This window comes from Hetaerina americana, unplaced genomic scaffold (genome assembly GCF_022747635.1).
Source record: "Hetaerina americana unplaced genomic scaffold, ioHetAmer1.1.p SCAF_4, whole genome shotgun sequence".
Classification (NCBI taxonomy): domain Eukaryota; kingdom Metazoa; phylum Arthropoda; class Insecta; order Odonata; family Calopterygidae; genus Hetaerina; species Hetaerina americana.
Genome location: NW_027286985.1, coordinates 96958794 through 96981583, shown reverse-complemented (window position 1 = coordinate 96981583; position 22790 = coordinate 96958794). Strand labels below are relative to the sequence as shown.

Here is a 22790-nt window from a genome sequence, read left to right as displayed (position 1 = left end):
TGCTTGGGAGGGGGAATTTGGGGAGGGAGGGGGGCCTCCGGGGTTTCCTTACCACTCCGATTGCCTCAAGCGCGAAGAGCACGGTGCCGAGAAAGAGGGGGATGTTGGCGAGTTCGCCTACGGTCTCGAGAGAGCTGATGTCGGGCAGGCCCTTGCCGTCACCCATCGACGCCGGCGCCAACACGTAGAAGAGCGTGATGCCGAAGCCCACGAGGGTGACCATGTTGGCGACCGTGGAGAAGGGGGCGAGCAGCTTGAGGTTTCGCACGCAGTTGATGAGGATGAATGGAACCAGGAGGATCACCGTGTACACCCTCACCTCCAAGGGTGTCGTGTAGTGGTCCACCACCTGCGGAAGGTAGGAGCGAGGCCCAATATAACAAATATCTACTCCTTGAATGACACCTTAACTCGAAGACGAAACGTCAATTCTCAAGTCTCGAATGTCAAATGAAAAGTAAACACGAGGTATCGAAGAATTTCTGAAGAAAGTTTAATTAAAGGAATAATGTGAATTGCCCATGACGAATTAAAACGCGCCTGGGTCAATTAAAGTGGAGCGAATACTCTCCACTCCAACTTGCTACCCTGAAAGATGTAGTCTCGATAATGTAATGCCTCGTTAAATTCAATGGTTAGCTGATGTGAACGTTAACACAAGCTAAGTATTGGCCTTAACTGGAGGTTAAGGTTAACCTTCATTTTAACGGGACATTATAAAACCTAAGAGCCTTAGTAAAATATCCTCTGGAAGAAGTGATAATTGCCATGACAGGCATTTACTATATGATTTTTTTCTAGAAATAGAAATTAGCAACTTGAATAGGCATACTTAGAATAAAATTTAGCATAATTGGAATCTAAAGTACTAACATAAAATGACAGTCAATTTGCCACCCAAGCGTGGATGAAGAATAAGCATTCTTTATTCACTCAGTGACTTGCGTAATGCATTTCAAACACGCCAAGCATGCAGGCGAAAACAATCATTTTATTGGACGAAATGTTTTTAATAGTTTAATACCACTTTTTTTAAACTCTAAATTATCCTGAAGAGCCTTAATTTAGTTGTACGAAGGACAACGGATCGGTTTTTATTTTTTACAGGCCTAAATTTACATGAGATAGCGATTTAGAGCAGAATATAGTATTGGATACTAATGTTATTTGTATTCTAATTTGGCCAAGTCATTTGGAGGCGATACTTGCATCTTTGATATTTTTCGACACGAAGACGATGTAGACGCAGCAGGTGCCGAGTTGATAAACCAGGAGGAAGATGTTCACGACGTGCCTGGAAGAAAATGAATTTCATGAGAAGCTAAACTTAATCAGGGGTTTCAATAATTAACATCGAAAAATTCTCGCCAATTACCAGTAGACTGCACACTTGTCGTCCTTGACGATGTGACGACTATATCCTGAAGCATTTCAGAGGTTTTACTTCGATTAGGAAATCATTTTTTTCTGCACATTTTCCACCTCCAATAATTTTCGAACCCTCGTCTGTGGTGGCGCTCCCCCAAAGTGGTGCCGTGAAAATCGTTCATTCAAACTATCTTAATTATTACGATTGAATTTTTTTAGAGATTTTGCATCAATGTCTTTCTTACAAAAAAAAAGAATGCATGAAACAATGTAACAATTTCATAAAATTATCAGAAATGATCCCTAGAAACCCTTCAACAACAAGAGCTGTGATTGATTTAACAGACAGTTCCTTGATTAAAAAATCGGTAAACAAAACTGCAAAATGGAGTTGGCTTATTTTTTTGTTCGGGATTTGTGATGCACTTCTTCCTTTAGGGCAGCCAGTAAAAACTCTTTCTCAACTCTTGGTTTTGGGTGTGATCCTCAATGAGTGAAAATTTGAAATGAGAATTGCAACAATCTTAGCATGCAGCAGTCTTAGGTCGCTAAAATGACTATTTATCGTCATGAATGTTGGAACACATTCTCGCTAGCTCTTCGCGCAAATGACGCTTTCTTCGTGGGAGGCGCATGTCTATAACATGAGAGCCGTTTCGGACCGTTCCTGGTTGTAAAAAATCACTTCCGATATTTGTTACAATTGATTAACGCGTTAAACAATTGTTCGTCCAGAGCACAACGATTTTTTAAATCATCAACTGACAAAATAATAATTTTAAATACTTTGAACTTGATCTCTTATGTAGCTAAGAGCTCATGCTCGTATAGCCAATCATAATTATCAACACGAAGGCTGGTTTGATAGTGGATGGTAGAGTTCACCCAACACATAGCCTAGCCCAACGGCGTGTTAAATGCACACATCAGGGTAATAAATGGAGGGGGAGGTAGATCTGTATTCCCTGTACCACCTATGGTTTCCCAGGAAGTTCTGGTACCCGAAAAAGCACATAGCTTGGGTGTAGCTGTGGGGTGCCCAGAGGCGTCCTTGGGAGTGGAACCCGCGCCCTCCAGTCAGTATCCTTGTGCTCTACCCACTGGACTACGACGTCCCCCTATTTAGACTACTGTGAAGGGGACCCTGACCAATAATTTGTAAGTGGAGTATTTTTTTGCAATAAAAAAGTTGGGAAAGTTTTGAACAGATCTCGTAGACACTTGACTTTGTGCGGCAGGTTATGAAACACCATTTGGTGGGATAGTGTGGGGGAAAGGAAGGTACGTGATTACAGGAAAAATCTGGTGCCCTCCCGGCGTATCCGTTGAGAGAAATTCTTTCGGGTCTTCCACTGGTGTATAGTTTCACTGAACCGGTGGAAGACTCGAGAGGATTTCACTTTACGTGATTACTCTTTGAAAGCGATAAACCCCGAGTTTTTTTTTACAGAGTACCCACTTTCCCTAAAAAAAAACAGTCTACCCATGAATTCATATTTTTATTCAATGAACACCACATGGCTGCTATTGTCAAGTGCCATGAATTTTAATCATCAAAAATTTACTGCAATGAATTGGAGGATTTGGCTGTTTATGGGGTATTTTTTGTCATCTTGATTTCATTGATATCAAAGATTCCGAATACTCTCATGAATATCAATTAGCCCGCTGGACTTACCCAGCGGCGGGGGCCAAAGACTGCATGAAGGGCGGTCCTTCCCTCATCGCTTCCACAGCCGTTTCCGGATAGTTGAGGCTCGGCACCCTCCGCTTCCGGCAAAGCTCGTACTGCGACTTGATCTATAGGAGGGCGGGAGAGAGAGAGAGAGAGAGATGAAAATGGTGTTTTTGTCAAGAGGACAGCGGGAATGTGAAGATGAGAAGGAATGCTTGAACGGGCAATGAGTTGAGCCCAGTCGCGATTAGCCCCGACAGATCCCATGCCTACGCAGCAGATAGTCTGGAAATGAACAGAAATCGGCACTTGATAATAAATTAGGTCCGATTCTTTAAAATGCAACCACTGGCGTGCCTCAGAGAAGCGTGATCGGTGCTCTTTTCCTCCTCATCTACATCAATAGAGCATCCTAGTTTTGATTTTTCTCTTGTTGATTTGGGAAACTTAAGTTAATGATAGATGAGGATTTTCTTTTTTTAAGTAAGAGATGGGTGCTTGGAAGTTCCCTTAAAGTGTGTTTGTTTCTTGACTGATTTTATTTATTATCTTTTCTGATATTGATTGGATTTGAGATGTCATGTTATTTTTCCAAGGCAAGTTTGATTGCAATACTTGGGACTTGTGTGCCACCTGACATTCTCTATCTGCACATGTGAGTTTTAATAACAATACTAATTCATTGTCAAGCAGCGAGTGTAGTCATGTTACCCGCCGACCACATTGCCATCTGTCGCCGTGTATCGAATCAGACTGCGAGTCTTTTTCTGGTCGTTAGGTCAACAATACTAGTGCTCACTCTTCAATGAAAACATAAGTGGTAAAGATATTTTGGGAAAGTAAATCCCTGTGCACTTAAAACTACATGACTCTGAGGGCAAGTAGTATTTTTGGAAGGCCTTGGTGGAGAGATACTGGAAAATACAATATTTAAAAGGCGCGACTAATACCAGCGAGTGGACGCTGACACTGACTCACCAGGAGGTGGACGCAGTAGGTGCAGATGAGGCCGATAATGATGGTGCCTGCGATGCCGAGGACGTAGCCGGAGTCGACGAAGGCCATGGGCATGGCCAGGATCCCCGTGCCCAGACTCCCCTTCAGCAAGTGGAAGAGAGTCTCCATGTTCCTGTGGATGGTGACGAAGAAGCAAGCATTAGCTCCCCCCTTTGACCAACGGCTCCAAATGGATGGGCGTGATCAATCAGTCAACAACACAACCTTGAAATATTGCTCAAAATTAAAGATCGCAAGGATATATAAATGGTTATAAACCATATTTTTATTACTAACAATGTTGGCCATTCAATATTTCCACATGCACCATGATTGCTCGAGTAAGGTAGACGCAGGAAGAATGCGCGGCAAATATTTGGGGTCCAAGGGAGGAAAGGTCAATCAAGAAATTGGAAGAGACTCACAGCAAATCCATATCGGTTGCTAAATATTGCTACGGAAAGAGAATAAGTGTGACGGGTTTGTTAGAGGATTGGTTGTGTGCTTCTTGATTCTCGAAGAGAGCAGGCAAGACTTTACACTTGAGTTTTCTGGAGATTTCGAGGGAATTATTATGGTATCAAAATATATATTGGTAGATTTGATCACTTGAAAGGAATTAGAGAGACAAGATACGTCAGAGACAGATCCATTAATTCGTTCTTCCGTCAATCAATATATTATCATTACAAAATCGCACACAAACATGCGAATGTATTTTCTTAAAAACCAAATTTTAATGATTTTTAGTCATGCACGCCAATTAATGCATGACGTACCTATACAGCCGCACGTCAGGGCACGTGTTTGAGGATTTGACTATGCGAGGCAAAATATATTCAAATTCATGCATGAACTAATATTTCTGAATCCATTCTAGTGCTTCACCATGGACTATAACCATGGCGTGTTGGAAGGGCTTGTTCATTCCGATGACCCCTAGAACTGTGCTGGTGGACGCCACGATATTTGCTCCTGATAGGGTATTACTCTAGCCAGATAGGTCGAAGGTTAGGATCCAGACGAAAGGTCGTCCGCGCAGCGTCTATTCCTCTGTGAGGCGTCTGACCCCAGTGTGGAGGCTGTTGAGTGATGTTATCACGTTAAAAACACTATTGCAGAAGGCAACAGGAAACAATCTCAGTTATTCAAGATTTTTATGTCGGAAAGTGTAGAGAAAATTAGTCCTTCCAACTACGCGACTTGACCCAATCGGACGTGTGCCTCGTCTGGGAGCGTGAGAGGCAAGGCTTCTGAGGTCATCATCTCATGAAGTCCTTGCGAGGTGAAAACGACAGTAACAGCACGGAAGACACAACAGAGGAGCGAACTAGGAACAATAGGGACTTTTGGAATGCTAGGACGATTTTGATGAGAGGAAAATTATAAAATACAAATCAAGCGGAGAAAAGAGGAAATATAGATGCTTTAGGACAAATCGATTTAAAATGGAAGGATAGCGGGAATTACTGGAGTGATAAACGCACAGAGGAAGGAAAGAGAGCCAGCCAGGGTTGTAAATAATAATGAACAAAAAGGTAGAAAGAAACATTATAAAATAGAGTGACTGATAAAATGCTATCAATAGAAGTGAAAGCTTAACCGACGAACTTGGTCATTGTTCAGGAAGTATACCTGCCACCAAGCAATCATAAAGTGGAAGAACTCGATGGGGTATACGATCAGTTAGAGGACATAATCTCGGATGTTCCTGGAGGGAAATATTGTGAGTTGGAACGCGACTGTAGGTGAAGCAAAAGTTTGTAGTGAGGTAGGGGATTACGGTATAGAAACGAATACGTAGTTTAAGCACCACGATAGGTGTAGGTGTGCGAGCAAAATGCCTGACGATTCAGGAAGATATTAGTCGGACTACAATATGCTTAGGCACAGATTTAGGTACAGCGTGTTAATTCCCACAGTCTCTCGAGAGTGGATGTAAATTCAAATTATATATGGTAATAATGAAGCGTGAAATCATATACCATGGAATAAAGCGGGAAAGATATTTGGGAAAAAGAAAATTGGAAGCATTAATACGATAGGCAATAAAAGGATATAAGCAGCCAGTAGGGTAAATGATGGTTGAGTACGGGGAGTCGGGTACTACAGAAGAAATATGAAATCATATTTAAAAGGAGATATGGAAAATCCAATGAAATTATAGGAATTGTAAATAGGAAAAGTACAAGAAATCCATGGATTATGGGCGAAATGATTGGGAAGATAGACGAGAGAAAGAAATGGAAAACCATAAAAAATAAGTTTAGCAGAAGGAAGTATAGGGAGTATAATGACGACCTTAAGTGAGAAACAATACAAGCAGAGGAAGTGTGGCGGAAAACGCAGTACGAGAATATTCAACGATTACCAAAGGAAAGGTGAAATTGGTGCGCGATGTAAGAAGGGGAAAGCACTGCCAGAAAAATAAGACAGGAAAACCCACGCAAATAATCAAAGATAAGTCAGGAAAATCATAAATTGAACTACAGCAGATTCAAGAGAGGAGGAAGAATACATAGAGGAACTATATGGCAGGTGCTTTATGCCAGGAAGCTTAGTCATGGGAATAGAACATTACTTAGGTGAAGACAGCGTTGGGCCAGGCATACTTCATCTAACTCCTATCTAGCCTCAGTGGTAGTTCCTATACCAAAAAAGGGGAAGGACTATGTGAGGCCTACAGGACAATATGTTTGGTTCCGCACGCAGTTTAGTGGTTCTCAGGACCATTAATAAGAAATGGAAATCAGGGCAAACGATTATTTAGGGAATGGTCAATTTGGATGAAGGAAGGGGAGAGGCACGCGTGATGACATTGCGGTAATGAGATCACTAATCGAGAGGAATATAGAATGCCATCTGGATGTATTTGTCTGTTTCGTAGATTTTGAGACGACGTTTGATACAAAGGATTGGGAAAAATTAATGAATATATTGCAGAAAATAGGAGTAGATTGGATGGACAGGAGACTTATCCGAAACCTGTATATGTCTCACACTGCTCAGCTGTTAGTGGGGGAGGGATCGAGATGGTGCGGTGGCTACCGTACTGGCTTCCCACCCAGAAGGCCCGAGTTCAAATCCAAGCGGTGTTGAATTTTTTCAGAGATATCTCGATTCCTACTTGAGGTGCTTTGTGGAGGGCACTTTGAGTGAGTACGCCGTCCGTCGGATGGGACGTTAAGCTGCGTACCCCTTGGCGCCTATCATTAAGAGTAGGCTAATTCCGACGCCGGGTTTATCTCCACCCTTCATCCTTCCCTATCCATCCAATACTACTACTGCTAGTGGGGAATGGAGAGTCCGGGTGGGCAGTATCAGGAAGAGGAGTAAGACAGGGTTGTTCACAATCACCTGTGCTGTTCAATGTGTACGTGAAGGAAATGATTAAGGAGGCATGGGAAGAACAGGAATGAAAGTCAGAGGAGAATTCTTTAAAAAGTTAGGGTTGCGGATGATCAAGCTTTAGTTTGTCTGACAGCCAAGGGGTTGCAAGCATTGCTGAGAGAATTGGAAATTCAGTGCGATGGGTATGTGATGAGAATAAATCTAAATATAACAAAGGTTATGTTGTTTCCTAGAACGAGAAAGGCTAATTATTTAGTTAATGACCTGACGTATTCCTTCCGGTCCCTCCCTCCTGGATCTCCCTCTGTTCCCCAGTCCCTCTTCCCCCGTGACGCCATACCTAACCGCCCTCTCCCCTTCCCCCGTACACAACAGTTTCCCTTCTCTTTCCCCTCCTCCCACCTCACCAACACCTCCCCCTTCTTCTCTGTCTACTATATAAAGTTGTGTGTCCTCTGTACTTTACTTGATGATGACTTTGTAAGTCAAAACCTACGTCGTGAATAATAAAATATATGACGAAGAAAAAAGTACTTTCCGAGTATCATGAGAGCAGTGCTGTGCATTTTAAACTGAAATTAAGAACGAAAATGAATCCTAGGAAATTGGCAACATTGAGAAAGAGAACGGATTACTCGAATCACATAGGAATGGATTGAGAATGAGAGAAAGAGAAGGGTAAGTGTTCGGTGGACAGCTATTTCAGAGATGAGGGTAGGTAACTTCATTGGATATGATCTGGAGAGTACAGAGTGGATTTAAGCGTGGCAGAAAGGATGTGTTTGCACTTGATCAATTGCATGAGAAATGGAAGGTTGTGCAAAAGTAGGTGTGTCGTGTACAGGTACAGTCCCAAAAATATGTAGAATAATATTTTAACAACAATTCACATGGCTAAAGTGGGGTGATTTGTGGCCATAAAGGTACTGGGGGATCTCAGGAAAGCAACGCGATCCACCATAGTTAATTATACACAGTCTGCAGTTCACTGCTAGACTGAACTGCTGTCCGAGGGTCGCGTCAGAAATTCACGATGCCACTTTCCATGGAGCAATGATATACGATAATATTTTATGTTAAACTCGGAAAATCGGGTTCGGGGGCAATGATCATGGTTAAGGATACTTATGGGAATAGAGGAATGTTCTAAATGATGGTTTTCTGCTTTTTACAGGAAGCTCTTGGAGGGTAACGAGAAGGTTGACGATGAGGAACACCATGGACATCCATCAGCAACACAGCGTGATGAAAATGTGCAAAAGTGAGACACATGCTCAATTCTGATTGACCTCCAAGTGTAAAGATGTTAGCAGAAGAGTGCAATATTCAGATAACCACAGTGCATTGCATTCTTACAGAGGATTAAATCATGAGAAAGGTGTACCAAGATGGTCCCCAAGGTGCCGTCGGAAGACTGCTTGTGTTACAATCTTGCCTTGGACCTCTTGGACCACGGCGAAAGGGATCCGAATTTTTTATAAAAGGTGACGAGACGAGATATGGTTATATAAGTACGAGCCAAGTACAACCCCTTTGAGTACCATTTTGGACCACTGGATTATGCCAAAGACGCCATGACGAGGTGCCTGAATGAGGGTCCTTTAGATGCCTTACAGGAAGCATACCACAATGGTGGTCGCACTGGCATTGGTGTGTCGATACATAAGGACGCTCTCATGAAGAATTTTTCAGAAATTTGTACTTTGATCTGCAATAAATTTTTTCCTCAAATTTATTCTACTCATTTTTGGGACGGTCCTAGTATGTACGGATATAAAGTAATTGGCGTGCAATAAATCCAGAAGACAATCACATCTTTCGGCTTGAAAATGAACGACAAGCCCCACCGAAGGCGATTGTCACCCGTGATCACAAAGGGAAGCCACGCGATAGCTGAGATGCAAGCAGGAGCACCATTTAGACCACGTGTTGAATGGAGTTACGCCGCAGTGGCGACGTGCACGAGAGTGACATCAGCATCAAGAAAGACAAGCAATGCTCGTGGACTGACGATCGATTTTATATCGAAGTGCTGAAGGTGAGAGCGGAAGGGGGGGTAGAGTTTCAGGAAGGAAAACGGTAGCTCGAGTGATTGCATTGCATTTCAAGAGAAACGAGAGACAGTGAGTTGAAAATTGCATTCAGGCCGGTTAATCTTAAGGATGTTCCGTTCAATAAATATTACTACGATGAAGCGGTCGAAATAAATGCTCGACAGTTGCGCTCTAAGTGGCTATAGTTGCCTTGGGGGGGTGTGGACGAACCCCCCCCTTACGAGGTTTGGGGGTTTGGTGGGTCCCCGGCAAGCACTATCCTCGTCCTTACGTGGTAGGGTGGTCGACAATCCGGTGCTCGTACGGGTTGTACTCGCCGCTGCCCTCGGCCATCTTCTCCTTGGAGGTCACCGCGGCCACTGTGAACACCTCACCACCATTCTTCTCCCCCTCTGGCTTCTCTCCAGCCGACAGGTTCCCGTTCGAGGCTGGCCTGGGGAGAGACGACAAGCAAACGATACAAACCATGTTGCAACAACTCCTATTCCTTCAACTTAGAAACAATCAGTTTTGGGCATGTCTTCCAGTTCGAGAGATTGCCCAGAGCCGTTTGGCAACGAATTAACGAAAGCTCTGCAGCAAGTATCTTACGTTTAAAAAAAACTAATTAACCTAGTGACAAGACAAATTTAATGGCATACATTTGAAAGACTCATTTTTAAACAATTTTTCAACATAGTTACCATTTGAATTGAGGCATTTATCATAAATATGCACGAGGTTTTCAATTCCGTCTTTGAAAAAATCTGTCGCCTTACATTTTTTTTAAATATGGGTGTGCGGGCATTTCAATCACTGGTTTACGCCAATATGCAATTCTACGTCACTGTAAAGCGCTGTATTGCTAGCCAATTCTAACGAGAAATCCGTAATCGTAAATCGGCGATTTTCACGAACTGTTTCATTGATTTTCACTGTCAGGTCATCTCTCTAGGCCGAACACTACCGTGCTCGCCGTGAACATTGTTGCGGCCATTTTAAAATGTCGCCAATGAAATTCAATTGGCTTGTGGTTTTTTGACAGTAAAAACCTAATCACAGATCTCGCTGTATTTTCTATTGCAGGGCACATTTGAACAATTCACAGTGACCGAAGTATAAGAACCACGGTCTGTAAACTACCACACCAAGATTTGTACTGAGTCTAGGGACGTTTAGACACAAAGATGGTAGCTCTAGCTCAATCCACCTCCACACTAGACCGAAACGTGCATTACTTTCTCGTCAGCTCTGGTAATATTTAGGAACGTCGAATGAGTCGATAAAGTCGTAATCAATGCTGAGATCCCAGCACCAAATTATTTTAATCGATTCGTATTACTTCGACAGAGTAAATTTTCACAACAAACTTTAATAGGGGGGTCACGATTGTGCGATGGCCAACGTACTGGCTTCACACTAAGAGGACCCGGGTTCGAATCCTAGAGGTATCAGATATTTTACAGTGGTATCTCGATCCCTACTTGAGGAGCTTTATGGAGGGAACTTAGAATGAGTAACACGTCCGTCGAATGGGACGTTAAACTGCGGACCCCTTGACGCCTTTCGTTAATAGTAGATTAATGTCGACGTCGGGTTTCTCTTCACCTTTCATTCTTTCCCATATTGTACAAATGACCTCAGCTGTCAGTCGCCTGCTTTAAAACTACTACCACTACTTAAATGGTACTTTTATATATATAAAAAAAGTTTTTGAAGACTGAAATCAAATGAGGCGGGCAATAATGATGACTACATTTTAGAGAAGTCGACAGGGAGGGAGGAGTTTCACCTGCCTTCTATTGATGAGCTTCACCGAAGGCGAGGCGAATTCTTTCTTAAATTGCCACATTCAGAGTTGGGTACGCTCATCACTGAATGGCTAGGACACCTCTTCGACTGACTCCTTGCAAACTGCTTAACATACATGCTCCTTAGAATAAAACTGTGATAGGGGAAACCGAGATCTCAAAACATTACGAAAAGCTAGACTGCGAATAATACCAATTATTATTGCCAACATAATCACGAATGAAATTGCTCAGCTTTCTTACCTTGGCTCTTTGGATTCTGAGTAAGGCGGTGAAGGACCTTCCATGTTTGCTTGATATCTCCGTTGACTGTCATCGGAACCGCGGACCGACAGCCATGGAAAAAGAAAAATAAACATTTGTGAATTAGAAATTCCATTTCAATTTAAAGTCAAAAAACAAAATTAACCATTTCGCAGACGATTCACAATATTTTAATTCACCCTCTCATAAAAAACGATCCAATGACTTTCATTTAACTATTTCAATAACACAAAACACTCGGATACAAAGGAAACATAAAAATTACCTATAGAATTTTCCCTTGTTTTACCTCTGTTTCTTCGCTATTTTCTTGACATTTGGTGGGAATAGCGCATTCTGAGGAAAGATAACCAACTTAGGGCCATAGGAATCGCCAATTTCAAACAATTACACCCATCTCGGTAAGCAAACCAGGATTTATAACTGCTCAGATAGTATCCATTAAGAGGGTGCCTTGAAAGCGAGACGGCTAAGTCTGGCTTTGAATCAACTCCCTTAAAGTTTCTTCAAATATCTCTCCAGATATATATATATATATATATATATATATATATATATATATATATATATATATATATATATATATAATCTCCAGTATATGCTGCAATATTTTATAAAAGATAGTCACCTCATGGATTCGCTTTGGGTATTCCATTCCTTAGCTCCATATTACCCACACAATTAGGGTATATTTTCTGGGGTAACTACCATGTTATGTCACTCAGAGAACAGTTTTTATATCTCAGCGGAATAATAAAAAATATTCACTCATATCAAATACGAATTTGAGTGAATATTTTTCCTTAACATGAAATTTTTCCCCTTTCCTACATGAAAACATGATTCTATCGCCTGTTAACTTAGATCAAGTCTTTGCCGGTTAGGTAGCCAGTAGTATTTGATCTCTTTCCTAGGTCTAAAAGAATAAGATGATGTATGAATAAAATACAATGTTTGACAGGGTAACTTAATCAATGATCAACTTAAAACCACTCTTTGTAACAACTAATCTTAAAATGTATTTTTATTTAGTGGTCCACCATTTGAGGGAAGTGTTTGGATGGACCACAGACTGTACATTTCTTAGCATCCCCTAACAAGATCGCCCACAACCTGACCCTCCACAATGCATTAGTTCATACACTGTTCATATTCTCCTTTCATACCGTCCAACAAGCTTTTCCTATTCCTGCTTCTTACTTGTTTGCCTAATGTTCTTCCCACTGACAGCCTTCTGCAACATCCCGTCGTCAATCAAAACGCTCTGCAACCACCTTTCCTGCCTGCTTTGGATTCAACCCAGCAACCCCCTTTCATCTAGCCTAGTATTTCTTCGTTTGATTGATCTCTAATGGCGCAAATGAACTCGGCTGCTGCTCGCCTCCGCTAAGAACTACTAATTAATTTTCGTAAATGATACCTTTTTTTCAAATCTCGAAAACCTCTACCATCTGCGTCTTTCATCTTCCTTCAACGACCAATTTTTCGAACTTTACAAAACCACACGCCAGACCTAAGTTTTCACCAATCTTATCTCAGCCACCTTATTTAATTTCCCGGCCATCAATCTCTCCTTCGGGTGAACGCTTCTTTCCCTAACGTAATTCTTATTCTGTTGCCCCACATACTGTGACGATCTCAGTCACATTTTTCAACCTGCTTTAGTTCATGAGCTCCTATTTTTTGTTTAACTTAGCTTGTCTCGATCTCCGAAGCCTCATAAGCTTTGTTATTTTCACACTAGCTGTAATCCCATATCAATCTCACTGGCTTCCCAATGCTCTCAGCAACGTATGTAACCTCTTGGCTGACTGGCGAACTAACTGTCTTGTACCTGAAAATGGTTCTGTGAACCAAAATGCGTTGTACGTAACCAATAAACCCGTGGGACAATACAAATTTGCTTCCCTCGTAATGGCGAACTAATCCTTGATTATACGCAAACGTAACTATTTTACGGATTCGGATTCAACTTTCATTCCGATCTCCAGTCCCTCCAATGGTCAAGTTCACCATTTTCCCCACGCCAAAGTTGAAAAGCACCGGTGATAATAGACAACCCCCTATAAACACTTCTTATCCTGGCTCTCTATGCACAACAGCTACCTGACGTATTTGCAAGCTGCAGATAACAGGTCTATCGCTCCAATCTACTCTTTCTGTATAGATTTCATTAATTCTAATTATAATCCCAGTCAAGGCGAATGATTTTTACACTTTGAAATTGTTCCATTGAAATGCACATTAGCGGATGATTCCATTAAAAGTTACTGTTGTGGCATCTCCAGCAGTTTCTTTGGCAATTGTAATCAGTTCACTTTAATAAATCTAAGAAACAAATACATACTGATTATATCTATGTTCCTTTCTATTGGTGCTAATTACTACCCTGCCATCACGAGTGTCTCTAGACTTCCTGGACCCAAACTGATCATCCAACAAGCAATCATCATCCCTTTCACTCCATTTATTCACCGATGATTAGTAGCACCAATTTATCTGCGTGCGAAATCAAACTTATTGTTCTGTTCTCCTCCTCCTCCATCCGACAGATAACATTTCTCTTTGACATTTTCATCACATTTACCCTGTACTCTTCTAATAAATCCTAATTTTTTGTTAGCTTGTCCACATATTGCCCGTATGTGTTTCACCCAGAGGAGATCGTGAGTGAGGGTGAGGAATATATTCAACAGATACAGGCAAGATGAAGAGGAAGTTCATCATTATGAGAAAAACCAAATTTACACGTTTACACAGTTTTAAATCTGTGTAAAAGTGCAATTTCTGTTGTTCCAATAGTCAGGGTAAAACCTAGGCATTTAATTGGGTCTACACATTCTAATTCAGTGCTCCCGATGAAGTTGGCGTTCAGGAGGGAATTGCTCTTTTTTAAAAAAATTATCATTATGCACTTTTTTAAGTTTAAATTCCAAATTCCAAGTGTCGCACCAGCGTTTTACAGAATTAAGGTCATCTCATTAACGCTGTTGTGCCCTCATGATCACGGATAGCACAGTAAACCACTGAATTGTCAGCAAATAAACGTATCTTACCAGTGTGTACGGAGTCAATGTCGTTAACTTAAAGTAGGAATAAAAGAAGTTCGATGACACTTCCCTGGGGACACCTGTAGTGGCTTCCATTGCATTTAAGCTAACTCCACCTATCCCTTCTCTTTGTACTCGACCATTTAAAAACTCTTTAATCCAACCCCGGATATTTTTATCTATGCTATATATGCTTCTAGCTTTACCAGTAGTTTCTAATGAGGTACTTTGTCGAAGGCTTTCTTAAAATCTAGAAAAATCGCATCCCCTGGCACATTGCTCTCCCCAGAAATAAGAATATCATGAACAAAAATCGCAAGTTGTTTCTATCTACCTTTTCGGAAAACGCGTTGATTTTTCATTAATAACTTCTGATTACCGAGGTTTCTCACGATCGAACTAGCAACTATATGTTACATAACCTTGCACGAAATGGATGTGAGGATAATAAGTCTGTAATTGCTCGGTTCCTCCTTGTCTCCGTTTTTAAATATTGTTGTTGCAATAGCCATTTTCCAATCTCTGGCTGCCTTGTGATCTACCAGCGACTTTTAAATATTACTTTCTAGATACGGCGCGGTTTCCGTAGCTAGGTCCTTAAATATACGAGCGGGTATTTTATCGGACCCGGAGGATTTAGTAGGCTTACTATTTTCCAGCAAACGTTCTTTTCCATCATATGATATTTTTTCAAGTGATCTCATTCCTATTGCCACTGATGATATCATCCCTAATATACTATATTTCATATTGGCGTGACATAGCCTTTGAAGTCGCAAGGCCTTTCTAACATCCGTGATGTACCATCTAGGTTCCGTGTTATATTTTATAAATTTACTGGGAATGAGATTGTAGACTACAGAGCGCGAGATCTCAAGGACGTGATTCCACATATCCTCAGTATATCCATGATAACTATCTTTCCTAAGACTTAAAAATTGATTCTGTAGCATACACTATAGGCCATTGTAGTCCCCTTCTTTAAACAAGTAAATTTTCCCTTTAGCCTTCTTATTTCGGACTGCATTTAGTAAACACACTTAGTATTTACTGCCCTGTGGTATACTATATAGTTTAGACTGTACATATAAATACATATTTAGTATATATAGTATATATACGAGGGTCATCCGGAAAGTAGTACCCGTTCGTGCCGCATGAAGTGCTGACGACGCGAGTAGCCGCTGGACGAGGTCAGATAGCTTCAGTGGCTTGTCTGCCTTCTCTGAGCCAAGTTGCGTGACGCTAGCATTGCCTGTGTTGTTTCTGTGATTGTTTACAATGTTTAAAAAAATTGAGAACGCCGCCAGTTGTGAAGTGAGGGCAGTGATTAAATTCCTCAATGCAAGAAACGTTCGCCCATGTGATATTCATCGCCAATTAAAGGAGGTGTATGGAGACAATGTAATGGACGAGTCGTCTGTTCGGCGGTGGTGTCGCAACTTCAACATGGGGAGGGGGAACACACACGACGATGAGCGTTCGGGGAGACCGTCTGTCATTACAGACCAACTGGTGAGCTCAGTTGACGAATTCGTGAGGAACGATCGGCGCGTCACAATTGATGACATCTGTGAGCATTTTCCCAATGTTTCTCGAACAATTGTTCATGAAATTGTTAAACACCATCTGCATTATGCAAAAATTTGTGCAAGATGGGTCCCTCGTGTATCTCAATGAGCTGGCGGCGAAGGACTATGCAGCAGGAATACAGAAACTTGTCACACGTTATGACAAATGCCTTAATTTGCTTGGAGATTATGTTGAGAAGTAGTTTAAAGTATCCTCTTTCAAATAAAATTTTTTATGTTTGTTAATATTTACTTTTGTGTCTTTATTTCACGAACGGGTACTACTTTCCGGATGACCCTCGTAGTATATATAGTATATATAGTATATATAGTATATATAGTATATATAGTATATATAGTATATATAGTATATATAGTATATATAGTATATATAGTATATATAGTATATATAGTATATATATATATATATATATATATATATATATATATATATATATACAGATGTAGATTTTTAAATTATATGAACACGAAGAATGGACACTTAAATATGTAGTTTTGACGTTTCGACGGCACGACCGTCGTCATCAGAATGGCGTTCTCGAGTAAGAGCGGAGAGGACATGTGCGAGGGAGGGGTGAGGGAAGGAGAGGTAAGGGACCAACAGGAAACTCTCCGTTTCGGTGATTGATACCCTTCCCAAATATGCAAGTATCATAGAGGTGAGAACCCGTGAGATAGCGCACATCTGGGTGTCCCCGTCATTTAAACCCCCCGAGCTGAACCAAGCCCACTGAACGCATCCAAAAGCTGCTTACATATCCCCTCCCACCCCCTTGTTCATTTCCTATTGGTCCCTTACCTCTCCTTCCCTCACCCCTCTCTCGCACATGCCCTCTCCGCTCTTCCCCGAGAATGCCATTCTGATGACGACGGTCGAGCCGTCAAAACGTCAAAACTATATATGTGAGTGTCCTTTCTTTGTGTTTCTATGTTTTATAACTCTACATCTGTGTTTTTATATATTTGCGCGTCGCTGAAGAGCGTTCCATTTCGAAGATATATATAAATAAATATATATATATATATATATATATATATATATATATATATATATATATATATATATATATATATAGTATTGATGTAGAGTAGGATGCTGGATTTTGTTTCATTCGGAGTCACAAAATATTTATTTAGTAGCTGTGCCCATCCAAAAGCCTACCTTAACCGGAGGATTACCTAAAAAAACAATAATAATTATATGTGTGTATATATATATATATATATATATATATATATATATATATATATATATATATATATATGTATGTATATATATAATGCATAGCACCTTTATGGTGTCCCTAATTCTTCATTCAGACTATCGATCAATAATAGTAAACAATAAAAAGTATTAACACGGCGTAACTGTGTCCTAGGGTTAGAAAATCTAGTCAGTGGGCATTGCAAAAGTGTTCTCGCGATAAGTGGAGCGGGAATACGCGCCCAACCTGCCAATAACGTGTTTATCTCTCTCGGCGTCTGTTTTCCTCCGCCAAACCCGCAACCTCTCCATCGTCGCGGGAAATAGCACGGGCCGCGCCGCTGAGACCGCATGGCGCATGCACGTGTGTGCACTCTGATAGGGCACGTCCCCCGCGCGCAGCGCTCTTGTCAGCCTTGTCTTTCACGATTGTTTGCGCGGCGAGTCTCACTCCCCTTTTTTTTCAGGTCACATTAAAAGCCGCACTCTCGCAACTCGGTGTTCGCCGAAACCAAAACATGGACACGAAACGCGGACGGATAGGGAATCCAAGTTAACAATCGGACGCGCACCCATTATTATTTTCCGTTGCGGACGCTCAGCAATCAATAACAATGCGATGTGCTGCGAAAGAGGTCGCTGCACTCGAAAGAATACGTGGAACCCACGAGCGTTTAGTTCTCTGAATCCTCACTTCCTCACTCTGAATAAAAATAACAACAAAGCTGTAGCATCGTACATGTAAACGATGCGGCTATGAAGCGGAATGGGAGGAGAAGGGAGCAGTCACGACTGGCGCGGCTCCTGCTCCATTGCGATGACGTGTTGACCCTCCCTTCCCGGACACACCCCCTCCGTCCCCCGTCTCCTCTGCGCCAGCACGAGCCTCACGGCCGCCCAATTCTCCTCGACCTTAGACTACAATCGCACGTGGATTTCCAGGTCTTCCTCTCGCCCTCAAAACACTTCTTGTGAGAAACGCACGAGGAGCTACTGCCCTCGTCTCAAAATCACAAACAAGAACGGAAACTCTATCGATCACTCAATCGGACGAATTCGTCTCTGGATCACTCACCCAATGCACGCTGTACCTCGACCAAAATACGTAACAGGGCGACATATCATTCATCAATTTTAAAATTGGGCAACCAAAATATTCAAAAACTAAAATTGTCTGTTTATTTTGTGTTTGTAGTTTTTATACAAATCGCCACATTTTTGAATGACCTTATTTTCACTTTAGTAAACATTTTTTGAGAAACAATAGATGGCACAATAGAACCCAAAAATACATGTATAAATAGCAAACACGTAGAAGAACACTCACGTTTAAGATAGTTTGACCTTTTGGCCCTAAGTTATCTTAAATGCGAGTGTCCTTCTATGTGCTTTCTATGCACAGGGTGCGGCAACATAACTTCCTTTTTTCAATGCAAGTTGGTATTGAAAAAAGGAAGTTATGCTGGTGCACCCTGTATATTTTTGTGTTCTATTGTGCCCTCAAGTGTGACATCAGGGTAGGGAGGCCAGTTCCTTTTACCTGGGCCGGTTATGGTATCCCGAGAAGATCTGCTACCTGAAAAATCACATAGCTTAGGTGGAGATGAAGGCGCTTCGAGAGCCTTTCCCGGGAATGGAATCTGTGCCCTCTTGTCGGTATTCCAACGCTCCACCTCTGGACTACGGCGACCTCCCTAAATAACTAGGGGTCGAGATGGTGAGGCGGCTACCGCACTAGCTTCCCACCCAGAGGGCCCGGGTTCAAATTCGAATATTTTTCAGAGGTATCTCGATCCCTACTTGAGGTGCTTTGTGGAGGGCACTTTGAGTGAGTACGCCGTCCGTCGGATGGGACGTTTAGCTGCGGACCCCTTGGCGCCTTTCGTAAAGAGTAGGCTAATGCCGACGCCGGGTTTCTCTCCACCCTTCACCCTTTCCTGTCCATTCCCTGTGGCACAAATGACCTCAGCTGTTGGTCGCCTCCCCTCAAAACTACTACTACTACCCCTAAATAATTATACGTGTATATACTGAACCACTACTCTTGAAGATTTATATCTCAAGGTCATAGTTGAAGAACTGTACCCAACTCTTTGACCACACCGTCTCGCCGAGAAAAAATGCCTTGGTTCTTAAAGCTTATGGTTTTCATTATAAAAGAGAACAATCTCATTTCATCTTACTACTCGCAACCTCTCTGATCGCCGATAGGGCTAAATAACACAATGATGATCTCGTGAGAACCTCCTTTTCGAAAGCAGTGCCATCGTCCATAACCCACATGACACGTGTGGCATTGGCACCAAACTCAAGCGTCCATTGCAAGATCACCAGAGTGGCCCATCTTTGTTGATGACTGTCTTGTCTTCGACCCCCGACTGTCGTCAGTTGCTTTCCAACGCAGTAGCCCACCCGTATTTTTCTCTTTCTTCGAACCCTTTCAGTAAAGTGTCCCTGGCAAAAGAACCCCTTTCCTCATCCTACCTTCTCCTTTCTCCTTGCCCCTGATGCAGGCACTTCTGTCACTCCCAACTGGAGCGATGAGTAGTAATAGGTAACCTATCACTTAATTTTTCATTTCAAAACCTTTCGTTTCGCTCAGTCTTGCGCGGCTAGAGTAATTGGATGATAAGATGGTTGCATTTGTGTTTTAAATCAATTTATGCATGCTAATGCAATTAACGGGCCAAGAGGCTCATGAGTCTCAATTTCCCTATTGGTCACGTGCCCTCTTGACTCCTTATTAATTTCCTTCAGACACATTTTACCCTCAGAATGTTCCCGAGTCGCACCCCTTAACACAAGGGCTATGTTCCCATAATAACCCTGGAATCAAGAGTACACCATTCAAAGTAGCAGAGGATGCGGGACGAATGGGAAGCGAAAGATGCCAAACACAGCACCAAAGGTGCGGCTGAAAGGAGCAAAGATTCGCGGCGAGGAAAGCGGCGGAACGACTTAAGCTGAAGTGACAAGCACGTGGTCATCTATCCTGTGCAGAGGCGTGTCCCTTTAAACCTGGCACGTTTTCAGAACAAAAAAAACGACTAACGGACTAACGAGACTCGTAATATCCGTCAAATGCCAAAAACGTCTCCTCCTCTGAACTTGAGATAGCACCGAAATCCACGGGCACGTCCACCCCTGACCGGACAACGACACTTCATTTCTCCATTGCTGCCAAACATCCTCCGACGAAGGACTATCGCACACGAGGATCTAAATATAGATCCTGAAAAAGCACGCTAAGAGATCTCTTTGGGACGGCGGATTTTTTCTTCTACGAATGAGACGAGAAACGAACACAGGGAAACAGACTGTTCTCTGCTCCTGCTCCACCCCTCCCCCTTTATCCATATGACGCCACCGCGACCCCCCAACCTCCCTCCCCCCCCCCCCCCCGAGACCACAAATGACCGAATCCTACGGCTCCGACACCCACTGCGGGAGGGAACAGCCCCACTCAACCCGCAGTCGAATTCCTCTCTCCGGTCATCCTCAAAGGGTAACTACGCAATTGTTTTCGAAGAACCAAAAGCAATAATATCCCGAGCGTTGCCAAAACAGGCAAAAAAAAACTGCTCTCAGCACTATAGGAGATAAATTCAATCATGCTTATCTTGATAGCATCCTTGATATCACTGCCGTCGTTAATAACGACGCTTTCAACTGAATCAACTAAGTTCATTCAATTGTATCGAATCAAGCGTTATGCTGCGGAAGGCGAACGTGATCGATTCTTAGCAAATAATAATTGAGTGTCGAAAGAAATTTATTTCGACCTAGTTTTGTGATGAAGTAAGGTCGAAATTTAGTTCGAAATAAATGACTATCAACAATGGAAGTGTATTATTACGGGTATTTGCTACGATTTCTTACTGTTCATTCAGTTGAATGCGTCGTCGTTAACATGGCGATCGCAAAGCAATTATTGGTCTATGAACTCCTAAATTAGTAAATCTAAATGATATAATGAACAATAATTAACAAGCTAAAATGTTGCAGTAATTAAGGAAACTACGGAGTCTTTCTGAAAACATGGGTTTTTCCCAGTATTTCATTTCTCTTCTCTGAAATCGAACTATAGCAAAAAAACACTTAAACATATGCTATGGGGGAATACAAATATATTTCCTAGATAGACATCCGTTGTCAAGACCACAATTCCCGCCCTCCGAAATCGAACAAAGTGTCATTCGTCACGAGACACGGATTCGGGAAAGAACTTCCGCCATTTGCGAAAAATATGCTAAGGACAGTAAACGGTAAAGATTCAGCGACACTGAATGACGCTTCAACCAAACCGACTCTGTATGAAAGAAATACGGAGACGCGGCTTTAATCATCGGATCACTCGAACTGGGAACCGCCGTAATCCATAGAAAGGCAGACTTTTGACACTAGCAAGGACTATAGGGCTTATGAAGTATAAGGTGAGAGAGGTCCCATTATTTCGATTTTCCTTTTACTTCTAAACCAATTGAATTCGATAGAAACTGCTTCAGGGGACGAATCGAAAAAAATATAATGAAACGCATATTCAATTTAATGGCGCCTGTGCTAGTTCAGGCCTAGAGCACTGGAGAGCCCGGGTTCGTTCGTGTTTTCTGGACACCCTCAGCTTCACCCGAGCTGTATGATTTTTCGAGCACCTGGAAAACAATAGTCTGTACAGAGAAAGGAACTCCTAATTACCCTGATGAGTGAATTTCACACGCCGTATAGGGCTTAGTATTGGGTGAATTCTACCACCATCACCTATCAAACCGACCTTCAAATTGATAACTGTGTCTGTGGTTTTCTAATAAAGTCCATTTAACACCGAGACATCAAAGCATGACATCAATTTTTTCGGTTATCATCAGTTCTCACGTCTTTATAAATGGAAACATTTTGACAAAGAAAGTTTTAACACTTAATTTCGGGCAAAGGTTGCGTTAAGTTAGAAAAATATAGCAATCGGTGCCACGAAGGTGAAACATAAGGGCCCTCCAGAAGGTGGAGGGAGGGCAGCCGACCCGAAGATGTACAGGCTCACCCGCAAACCTGGGAGCTTCCCCACGACGACCCTCAGGGTGCACGACACTCGGAGGCAGGAGACGCGGAAGGCGGAGGCGAACGAACCCCTTGTCGGAGTCCACAGAAAGGCGATCTCGGTGTACGACACGTCCGTTGTCGTCGCCGCCGCACCACCAATCCTCCCTCTATCTCTCTCCGCTAGGCCACCACACTCGCTCAACGGAAGGGGACGACGCGCGCGCGCGCGATAGACTCTCCCGCCAATAGCGCGCGCGACATTTATATACACACCCCCCCTCCCGCTATCGAGGACAGCTCTCCCCAAGTGGGAAAAGGACGAGGGGATACGAAGGGAGGGGGCAGGGGGACCGACGAGACGTGACCCCTCTCCCTTCTTCGATGAATATATCGGAAATTAATTATCATA

The 22790-nt window shown here is 42.4% G+C and overlaps 1 protein-coding gene across 1 annotated transcript in view; it reads right to left on the bottom strand.

The window, feature by feature from the left end:
• The window catches only part of LOC139691928 (proton-coupled amino acid transporter-like protein acs), a 33955-nt gene extending 11372 nt beyond the window's left edge, over positions 1 to 22583 (bottom strand). Inside the window, exons 1-7 of the mRNA XM_071589878.1 lie at positions 22383 to 22583; positions 11478 to 11543; positions 9716 to 9877; positions 4022 to 4172; positions 3047 to 3168; positions 1210 to 1294; positions 53 to 349 (exon numbers count right to left, since the gene is read on the bottom strand). Of these exons, the coding sequence (XP_071445979.1) occupies positions 53 to 349; positions 1210 to 1294; positions 3047 to 3168; positions 4022 to 4172; positions 9716 to 9877; positions 11478 to 11521 (861 nt within the window). The 5' untranslated portion in view covers positions 11522 to 11543; positions 22383 to 22583. The remainder of the gene's footprint in view (positions 1 to 52; positions 350 to 1209; positions 1295 to 3046; positions 3169 to 4021; positions 4173 to 9715; positions 9878 to 11477; positions 11544 to 22382) is intronic.
• Positions 22584 to 22790: the final 207 nt, after the last annotated feature.